The 11,370-nt window shown below is 45.3% G+C and overlaps 1 protein-coding gene across 3 annotated transcripts in view; it reads right to left on the reverse strand.

Annotated features, from left to right (window-relative positions):
* Positions 1–405: 405 nt before the first annotated feature.
* Positions 406–11,370, reverse strand: part of LOC110510426 (myc box-dependent-interacting protein 1-like) — a 47,713-nt gene continuing 36,748 nt past the window's right edge. The window contains exons 14-18 of one of the 3 annotated variants that reach the window (XM_036975330.2): positions 10,878–11,129; positions 10,426–10,485; positions 4,801–4,875; positions 4,585–4,686; positions 406–2,472 (exon numbers count right to left, since the gene is read on the reverse strand). In XM_036975330.2, coding sequence (XP_036831225.1) covers positions 2,371–2,472; positions 4,585–4,686; positions 4,801–4,875; positions 10,426–10,485; positions 10,878–11,129 — 591 coding nt within the window. In that variant the 3' untranslated portion in view covers positions 406–2,370. The remainder of the gene's footprint in view (positions 2,473–4,584; positions 4,687–4,800; positions 4,876–10,425; positions 10,486–10,877; positions 11,130–11,370) is intronic. The other 2 variants (XM_090230477.1, XM_036975331.2) reach the window with 2 other exon arrangements.

The raw sequence follows: 11,370 nt of genomic DNA on the forward strand, positions 1-11,370 counted from the left end.
AGCCCCCCAATTCATAGACTGTTTGTTCTGCTACCGCACGGCAAGAGGTACCGATGCACCAAGTCTGGAACGAACGGGTCCCTGAACAGCTTCTACCTCCAAGACACAAGACTGCTAAACCGTTAGTTAAACAGTTAACCAAATAGTTACCCGGACTCTCTGCATTGACCCTTTCTGCACTCCTTTCTGCACTCTTCAGATATGACTACTGTTCCAGTTTATTATCTATCCTGTTGCCTAGTTACCTAGTTATCCCTGCCTATACGTACATATCTACCTCAATTACCTCATAGCCCTGCACATCTCCTCTGTACTGGAACCCCGTGTTTACAGCCAAGTTATCTTCACTCATTCTGCATATATTTATTCCTTGTGTTATAATTTATATATTATTTCTCTATGTTCTTTGTCTCTGCAAAAGGGGGGGGGGGCTGTAAATAAGTATTTCACTGTTAGTCTACACCTTTTGTTTAAGAAGCACTTGACAAATATAATATCATAATAATTATAGTATGTATACAGCGCATCATGTCTATGGTGATTTAGTGCAACTCACCTGATATCTGACCCTATAGTGTGATATGATGTAATCTGACCCTACAGTGTGATATGATGTAATCTGACCCTACAGTGTGATATGATGTAATCTGACCCTACAGTGTGACATGATGTAATCTGACCCTACAGTGTGATATGATGTAATCTGACCCTACAGTGTGATGTGATTTACTCTGACCCTACAGTGTGATGTGATGTAATCTGACCCTACAGGGTGATGATGTAATCTGACCCTACAGTGTGATGTGATGTAATCTGACCCTACAGTGTGATGTGATGTAATCTGACCCTACAGTGTGACATGATGTAATCTGACCCTACGGTGTGATATGATGTAATCTGACCCTACAGTGTGATATGATGTAATCTGACCCTACAGTGTGATATGATGTAATCTGACCCTACAGTGTGATATGATGTAATCTGACCCTACAGTGTGATGTGATGTAATCTGACCCTACAGTGTGATGTGATGTACTCTGACCCTACAGTGTGATGTGATGTAATCTGACCCTATAGGGTGATATGATGTAATCTGACTCTACAGTGTGATGTAATCTGACCCTACAGTGTGATATGATGTAATCTGACCCTACAGTGTGATATGATGTAATCTGACCCTACAGTGTGATGATGTAATCTGACCCTACAGTGTGATATGATGTAATCTGACCCTACAGGGTGATATGATGTAATCTGACTCTACAGTGTGATGTGATGTAATCTGACCCTACAGTGTGATATGATGTAATCTGACCCTACAGTGTGATATGATGTAATCTGACCCTACAGTGTGATGTGATGTAATCTGACCCTACAGTGTGATGTGATGTAATCTGACTCTACAGTGTGATGTGATGTAATCTGACCCTACAGTTTGATGTGATGTAATCTGACCCTACAGTGTGATGTGATGTAATCTGACCCTACAGTGTGATATGATGTAATCTGACCCTACAGTGTGATATGATGTACTCTGACCCTACAGTGTGATATGATGGAATCTGACCCTACAGTGTGATATGATGTAATCTGACCCTACAGTGTGATATGATGTAATCTGACCCTACAGTGTGATGATGTAATCTGACCCTACAGTGTGATGATGTAATCTGACCCTACAGTGTGATATGATGTAATCTGACCCTACAGTGTGATGATGTAATCTGACCCTACAGTGTGATGTGATGTACTCTGACCCTACAGTGTGATGATGTAATCTGACCCTACAGTGTGATATGATGTAATCTGACCCTACAGTGTGATGTGATGTACTCTGACCCTACAGTGTGATGATGTAATCTGACCCTACAGTGTGATATGATGTAATCTGACCCTACAGTGTGATGTGATGTACTCTGACCCTACAGTGTGATGATGTAATCTGACCCTACAGTGTGATGATGTAATCTGACCCTACAGTGTGATGATGTAATCTGACCCTACAGTGTGATCCATGCTAGAAATGGTTACAGAACAGACAGTTGATTATGCAGTGCTGTTTCTCTTGCCAATGACTACAGTATCACAGTATCACACTTTACAATCCCAGAGGTTAGAAAATTAGGAGGGAGGATGGCACGGGCAGAGAGACAGAGGGAAGAGAGAGAGGGAAGGGAGAGAGAGGGAAGAGAGAGGGAAGAGAGAGGGAAGCGAGAGGGAAGAGAGGGAGAGAGAGAGGGAATAGAGAGAAAGGGAATAGAGAGAGGGAAGAAAGAGGGAAGAGAGAGAGAGAGTGAAGAGAGAGGTCAGAGAAGAGAGTATCTTGTGGAAGAGAGAGTGGTCAAAGTAGGAGAGGAAGTGTCTCCTCTCTCACAGCCTGGAGGTAAAGTTCTCAGGGAACACCCCTTTGACGGCACTCTCTTTATTCTGGGTCCAGTCTCCCTCCTTCATCCCTATCAGCCAGCCCTCATCCTGCAACACACACACACAGGGGCGTCAGGGTAGCCTAGTGGTTAGAGCGTTGGACTAGTAACCGGAAGGTTGTGAGTTCAAACCCCCGAGCTGACAAGGTACAAATCTGTCGTTCTGCCCCTGAACAGGCAGTTAACCCACTGTTCCCAGGCCGTCATTGAAAATAAGAATTTGTTCTTAACTGACTTGCCTGGTAAAGGTAAAATAAAAAAATAAAAATAAAACAGCAGCGTGGATATACAGGTAACTGCCAAAGTAAAGGAAACACCAACATAAAGTGTCTTAAGAGGGCGTTGGGCTAAGAACTGGTCCGTTTGGTACAACTTGGGGAAGCTCATTTAATTTTTTTACATTTATTTAACTAGGCAAGTCAGTTAAGAAGACATTTTTACTTTCAATGATGGCCTAGGAACAGTGGGTTATCTGCCTGTTCAGGGGCAGAACGACAGCTCGGGGATTTGAACTTGCAACCTTTCGGTTACTAGTCCAATGCTCTAACCACTAGGCTACCCTGCCACCCTCATGGGAGACGGTGGGGCCACATTACCATAACGCTGTTTATATAATAGCCTCAGATATGAGATTTACATCGAATTGTTGTATAAAATGAATGAGTGAGGATGATACTGTTTGTAAAATTGTGTAATGTGATTTTGGACTGTTTAATGAAGGAAACTCCATTTCCCTTTTGAGTTTAACTAAATCAGAGGACCGCCCATGAGCACAGTTTGGGTCGGGCATCCTGGGACAGGCCCTTTTCTGCAATTCCGAATAAAACCCCAACTTTGAGAAGTTCTCACTAGACCATGTTGTTATTTTTACGAGAGGACGAAGGTTGCAGACCATTGCTGAATCTTTTAACGATCCCACGTGGTTAAACTCTTAGACTATCGGTACCGACAGAATAAGAACAAGTCTTTGATATTAATTACTAGTCTGCAGCTGGGAATTCGGTATCATTGAACGTGAAGACCGACAACCGCCGAAACATCTATTCTATAACGACATGAATGAATATCGCTCTGAATTATCCCCTCTATCCCCTCACTTAAATATTTAGTCTTGCCCGTTCACCTTCTGAATGGCACACGTACACAATCCGTCTCAATTGTCTTAAGGCTTAAAATCCTTCTTTAACCTGTCTCCTCCCCTTCATTTACACTAATTGAAGTGGATTTAACAGGTGACATCAATAAGGGATCATAGCTTTCACCTGGATTTACCTGGTCAGTCTGTGTCATGGAAAGATCAGGTGTTCCTAATGTTTTGTACACTCAGTGTAGATTTCATGCTCATTAAACCATTCGGTGACTACTGGTGCCCTGTGGATGGGGACATTGTCATTGCCATGGTAGCCAAAATAATGACCTGCCCAGAATTTTTACACATGTTAATTGCTTAATTAACCTATGAGAAAATCCCTGCTTTCAATATTCTCTGTATCTCACATTTACTTGATGTGTTTCCAATATTACCTGTAAGTGAAGCATAAAACAGACAGTATCAGCAGTACTTCATTGTTACTTTCTTCCCTCTTGGTTCTAACACCCTGATGTTGAGGGTTCTAACACCTCGATGCTGTGGTTCTAACACCTCGATGCTGGGGTTCTAACACCTCGATGCTGGGGTTCTAACACCTCTATGTTGGGGTTCTAACACCTCAATGCTGGGGTTCTAACACCTCTATGTTGGGGTTCTAACACCTCGATGCTGGTGTTCTAACACCTCGATGCTAGGGTTCTAACACCTCGATGCTCTGGTTCTAACACCTCGATGCTGTGGTTCTAACACCTCTATGCTAGGGTTCTAACACCTCGATGCTGGGGTTCTAACACCTCGATGTTGAGGGTTCTAACACCTCTATGCTGGGGTTCTAACACCTCAATGCTGTGGTTCTAACACCTCAATGGTGTGGTTCTAACACCTCAATGCTGTGGTTCTAACACCTTGATGCTGGGGTTCTAACACCTTGATGCTGGCTGATCTGAAGGGGTCTAGATCAACATAAGCATTGGTGGAGTTTTCCTCATATTGTTTACACCTTACAGATCTGTTGGGGTTTTTAGGGTCAAGGAGGTGGGTAAAGATGAGATGACATGGGCTTGTACTGACCTGTTCTTCTGGGTTGTCGAAGGCTACAACCAGCACTATGTCTCCAGCCTTCATCTCCAGCTCATCCGAGTCATTAGCGGCATAGTCATGCATGGTGGTCACCTGAACACGATCAGGAAAATAGTACTATTCAGTTTCATATCATTCCCAACTTGGAAATGATAAATACATATTAGACTACGTAGCATTTATTCACATATCAATCATCCCACTCACTTTAAAGAGGAATCCTGGCGGCATCTCTACCGCCTCTGAAGCCCCATTGGTTGCTACTGTTGCGACAGCAGGAATCTTGAACAAGAAATATCAAACGTAAATATGTAGTACCACACATCGACTTGGTGCATGTAGGAGAGAGCTCTGCATGAGAGCTCTGCTACCCGACCGGTGCCCGACATTATCCATTGGGTTAGAGCCAGGTATGGCCTGTTGTCTCATCAGTAACTAGGATACAGGTATGGCCTGTTGTCTCATCAGTAACTAGGATACAGGTATGGCCTGTTGTCTCATCAGTAACTAGGATACAGGTATGGCCTGTTGTCTCATCAGTAACTAGGATACAGGTATGGCATGTTGTCTCATCAGTAACTAGGATACAGGTATGGCATGTTGTCTCATCAGTAACTAGGATACAGGTATGGCCTGTTGTCTCATCAGTTTTATTTTATTTTATTTTTTTTTATTTCACCTTTATTTAACCAGGTAGGCTAGTTGAGAACAAGTTCTCATTTGCAACTGCGACCTGGCCAAGATAAAGCATAGCAGTATGAGCAGACAACACAGAGTTACACATGGAGTAAACAATTAACAAGTCAATAACACAGTAGAAAAACAAAGGGGGGAGTCTATATACAATGTGTGCAAAAGGCATGAGGTAGGCGAATAATTACAATTTTGCAGATTAACACTGGAGTGATAAATGATCAGATGGTCATGTACAGGTAGAGATATTGGTGTGCAAAAGAGCAGAAAAATAAATAAATAAAAACAGTATGGGGATGAGGTAGGTGAAAATGGGTGGGCTATTTACCAATAGACTATGTACAGCTGCAGCGATCGGTTAGCTGCTCAGATAGCTGATGTTTGAAGTTGGTGAGGGAGATAAAAGTCTCCAACTTCAGCGATTTTTGCAATTCGTTCCAGTCACAGGCAGCAGAGTACTGGAACGAAAGGCGGCCAAATGAGGTGTTGGCTTTAGGGATGATCAGTGAGATACACCTGCTGGAGCGCGTGCTACGGATGGGTGTTGCCATCGTGACCAGTGAGCTGAGATAAGGCGGAGCTTTACCTAGCATGGACTTGTAGATGACCTGGAGCCAGTGGGTCTGGCGACGAATATGTAGCGAGGGCCAGCCGACTAGAGCATACAAGTCGCAGTGGTGGGTGGTATAAGGTGCTTTAGTGACAAAACGGATGGCACTGTGATAGACTGCATCCAGTTTGCTGAGTAGAGTGTTGGAAGCCATTTTGTAGATGACATCGCCGAAGTCGAGGATCGGTAGGATAGTCAGTTTTACTAGGGTAAGCTTGGCGGCGTGAGTGAAGGAGGCTTTGTTGCGGAATAGAAAGCCGACTCTTGATTTGATTTTCGATTGGAGATGTTTGATATGAGTCTGGAAGGAGAGTTTGCAGTCTAGCCAGACACCTAGGTACTTATAGATGTCCACATATTCTAGGTCGGAACCATCCAGGGTGGTGATGCTAGGCGGGGATGCGGGTGCAGGCAGCGATCGGTTGAAAAGCATGCATTTGGTTTTACTAGCGTTTAAGAGCAGTCGGAGGCCACGGAAGGAGTGTTGTATGGCATTGAAGCTTGTTTGGAGGTTAGATAGCACAGTGTCCAATGACGGGCCGAAAGTATATAGAATGGTGTCGTCTGCGTAGAGGTGGATCAGGGAATCGCCCGCAGCAAGAGCAACATCATTGATGTATACAGAGAAAAGAGTCGGCCCGAGAATTGAACCCTGTGGCACCCCATAGAGACTGCCAGAGGACCGGACAGCATGCCCTCCGATTTGACACACTGAACTCTGTCTGCAAAGTAATTGGTGAACCAGGCAAGGCAGTCATCCGAAAAACCGAGTAACTAGGATACAGGTTAGGGGCGAGTAACTAGGATACAGGTATGGCCTGTTGTCTCATCAGTAACTAGGATACAGGTATGGCCTGTTGTCTCATCAGTAACTAGGATACAGGTATGGCCTGTTGTCTCATCAGTAATTAGGATACAGGTATGGCCTGTTTTCTCATCAGTAACTAGGATACAGGTATGGCCTGTTGTCTCATCAGTAACTAGGATACAGGTATGGCCTGTTGTCTCATCAGTAACTAGGATACAGGTATGGCCTGTTGTCTCATCAGTAATTAGGATACAGGTATGGCCTGTTTTCTCGTCAGTAACTAGGATACAGGTATGGCCTGTTGTCTCGTCAGTAACTAGGATACAGGTATGGCCTGTTGTCTCATCAGTAACTAGGATACAGGTATGGCCTGTTGTCTCATCAGTAACTAGGATACAGGTATGGCCTGTTGTCTCATCAGTAACTAGGATACAGGTATGGCCTGTTGTCTCATCAGTAACTAGGATACAGATATGGCCTGTTGTCTCATCAGTAACTAGGATACAGGTATGGCATGTTGTCTCATCAGTAACTAGGATACAGGTATGGCCTGTTGTCTCATCAGTAACTAGGATACAGGTATGGCCTGTTGTCTCATCAGTAACTAGGATACAGGTATGGCCTGTTGTCTCATCAGTAACTAGGATACAGGTATGGCCTGTTGTCTCATCAGTAATTAGGATACAGGTATGGCCTGTTTTCTCGTCAGTAACTAGGATACAGGTATGGCCTGTTGTCTCGTCAGTAACTAGGATACAGGTATGGCCTGTTGTCTCATCAGTAACTAGGATACAGGTATGGCCTGTTGTCTCATCAGTAACTAGGATACAGGTATGGCATGTTGTCTCATCAGTAACTAGGATACAGGTATGGCCTGTTGTCTCGTCAGTAACTAGGATACAGATATGGCCTGTTGTCTCATCAGTAACTAGGATACAGGTATGGCCTGCTGTCTCATCAATAACTAGGATACAGGTATGGCCTATTGTCTCATCAGTAACTAGGATACAGGTATGGCATGTTGTCTCATCAGTAACTAGGATACAGGTATGGCCTGTTGTCTCGTCAGTAACTAGGGTACAGATATGGCCTGTTGTCTCATCAGTAACTAGGATACAGGTATGGCCTGTTGCCTCATCAGTAACTAGGATACAGGTATGGCATGTTGTCTCATCAGTAACTAGGATACAGGTATGGCCTGTTGTCTCATCAGTAACTAGGATACAGGTATGGCCTGTTGTCTCATCAGTAACTAGGATACAGGTATGGCATGTTGTCTCATCAGTAACTAGGATACAGGTATGGCCTGCTGTCTCATCAATAACTAGGATACAGGTATGGCCTGCTGTCTCATCAGTAACTAGGATACAGGTATGGCATGTTGTCTCATCAGTAACTAGGATACAGGTATGGCATGTTGTCTCATCAGTAACTAGGATACAGGTATGGCCTGTTGTCTCGTCAGTAACTAGGATACAGGTATGGCCTGTTGTCTCATCAGTAACTAGGATACAGGTATGGCATGTTGTCTCATCAGTAACTAGGATACAGGTATGGCCTGTTGTCTCGTCAGTAACTAGGATACAGATATGGCCTGTTGTCTCATCAGTAACTAGGATACAGGTATGGCCTGTTGTCTCATCAGTAACTAGGATACAGGTATGGCATGTTGTCTCATCAGTAACTAGGATACAGGTATGGCCTGTTGTCTCATCAGTAACTAGGATACAGGTATGGCCTGTTGTCTCATCAGTAACTAGGATACAGGTATGGCATGTTGTCTCATCAGTAACTAGGATACAGGTATGGCCTGCTGTCTCATCAATAACTAGGATACAGGTATGGCCTGCTGTCTCATCAGTAACTAGGATACAGGTATGGCCTGCTGTCTCATCAATAACTAGGATACATGTATGGCCTGCTGTCTCATCAGTAACTAGGATACAGGTATGGCCTGTTGTCTCATCAGTAACTAGGATACAGGTATGGCCTGCTGTCTCATCAATAACTAGGATACAGGTATGGCCTGCTGTCTCATCAGTAACTAGGATACAGGTATGGCCTGCTGTCTCATCAATAACTAGGATACAGGTATGGCCTGCTGTCTCATCAGTAACTAGGATACAGGTATGGCCTGCTGGCTCATCAGTAACTAGGATACAGGTATGGCCTGCTGTCTCATCAGTAACTAGGATACGGGCAGGGCTTCCTGTCTCATCAATAACTAGGATACGGGTATGGCCTGCTGTTTCATCAGTAACTAGGATACAGGTATGGCCTGCTGTCTCATCAGTAACTAGGATACGGGCAGGGCTTCCTGTCTCATCAATAACTAGGATACGGGTATGGCTTGGGTATCACTACATTAAGCACCAACGTTTTGAAGCCGAGCCATTTGTTCGTGCTCTGCTGCTGCAGCACAGTCATATCTGACTAAGATCATAACATGTTGACAGAAGTGCTTCAACCTCGTCAAATACAGGACAGATTACTTCACAGAAGATAATACTGTTCCTTGAGTTTTCTCAGAGTTTAGAGCAGGTGTGGGCAATTCCAGTCTTCGAGGGCCTGATTGGCGTCACACTTTCTCCTCAGCTCCAGCTAACACACCTGACTCCAATAATCACCTAATCATGATCTTCAGTTTAGAATGCAATTTGATTAATCAGCTGTGTTTGCTAGGGATGGGGAAAAAGTGTGACACCAATCAGGCCCTAGAGGACTGGAGTTGCCCACCCCTGGTTTGGAGTGATGAAAAGTAGCTGACAGCTAACTGCTAATAGCTAACTGCTAACTGCTAACTGCTAACAGCTAACTGCTAACAGCTAACTGCTCTCTCACGTCTCTTCATTGAGCAGAGCAGCCCAAGTGGAGCCATTGCTATGGTTACTCACAGCCTCAGAGATGCCATGAGCATTGTGCATGCAGAGCGAGCTGCGCGCAGGGGGAGCTAGTGACAGAAAGAGAGGAGCAGCTAATGAGCAACTAATGAGCAGCTCTGGTTTCGGGCAGGGCCTTTAATTTGGCAGAAGCAATTGGGCCTGGTTAGGCTGGGTAGGGCCTGAATGTTGCGGGGCATGGGAGGGCTCGTGCTTTTCAATGGATGCCCATGGGGGACTCTAAAGACAATCAATCCATCAATTCATAAATATAATCAACTAATCACTCAATCACCAATCAATCAATCAACCTACCAATCAATCAACCTACCAGCCAACCTATCAATCAACCTACCAGCCAACCTATCAATCAACCTACCAGCCAACCTATCAATCAACCTACCAGCCAACCTATCAATCAACCTACCAGTCAACCTATCAATCAACCTACCAGCCAACCTACCAGCCAACCTATCAATCAACCTACCAGCCAACCTACCAGCCAACCTATCAATCAACCTACCAGCCAACCTACCAGCCAACCTATCAATCAACCTACCAGCCAACATACCAGCCAACATACCAGCCAACCTATCAATCAACCTACCAGCCAACCTATCAATCAACCTACCAGCCAACCTACCTGCCAACCTATCAATCAATCTACCAGCCAACCTACCAGCCAACATACCAGCTAACCTACCAGCCAACATACCAGCCAACCTATCAATCAACCTACCAACCAACCTATCAATCAACCTACCAGCCAATCTATCAATCAACCTACCAGCCAACCTATCAATCAACCTACCAGCCAACCTATCAATCAAGGTGCAACTTACCTCCTCTACTGCTGTGGCTGTAGGAGTAGGTGCTGTAGCAGCTGCTGTGGGCGTGTCAGCCTGTTGGAGAGGGAGAGAGGAGGAGCTGTCACAAATAGCACATCAGGACTGACACTAAAATACACCCCAGTCTATCTATCAACCCCGTTACAGACAGGCGGTACTGAAAGACTGGGATCCATTTTTATTTAGTAGGGAGCTGGAGAAACAAGATCCACAGCGATCTATTTACCTAACCAGGAAGTCCCATTGAGGTCAGAAGAACTGTTTTCTGAAAGAATACTTGTTGCTCTGTCTACTACTACTGGGAAGAACCAGACAGAACCGGTGAGGTCCACCATCATGTGTCTACAACTACAGTATCCTCCATCCTGTCCTGCTAGACCACCAGACCAGTGTTGTAGCCGATGCATCCACCCAGCTCCAGATGCATCCTTCTCTTTCCATCGTACCTGGGGCACCCCCTCCTCATCATCATCCCAGCCAGCAGCCTCAGACTCGGCCACAGCAGCGGAAGCAGTGGCATCAGCAACACCATCGTCCCCCCAGGAGTCATCCACCCTCACAGGCAGAGAGCCATCATCATCCCAGCCTGCCGTGGTGGCAGCTTTACCGTCATCCCCACAGCCAGCAGCACGCACCGGCAGGGTACCGTCATCATCCCAGTCCTGGGGCTCCTCTGGTGGAGCAGGAGTTTCCTCAGGCTAGGCGGGGGGCAATTTAAATGGGCAGAATGGGGCATGGCCATTGGTATTAGGAAACCCATTGGAAGCCATAGAGAAGTTTTTTCGTGCCAGGTTTTCCATGGCAATGGGCAGGGGCGAGGGGTAGGGCGAGGGTATAGGGGGTAGGGGCGAGGGAGTAAGGGAAGAGAGAGAGTAGGGAGTAGGGTGAGAGTGTATATGATGTAGGGATGAGGGTATAGGGGTTAGGGGCGAGGGTTAG

This window comes from Oncorhynchus mykiss, chromosome 3 (genome assembly GCF_057628025.1).
Source record: "Oncorhynchus mykiss isolate SJ-2025 chromosome 3, ASM5762802v1, whole genome shotgun sequence".
In the NCBI taxonomy this organism is placed as follows: Eukaryota; Metazoa; Chordata; class Actinopteri; order Salmoniformes; family Salmonidae; genus Oncorhynchus; species Oncorhynchus mykiss.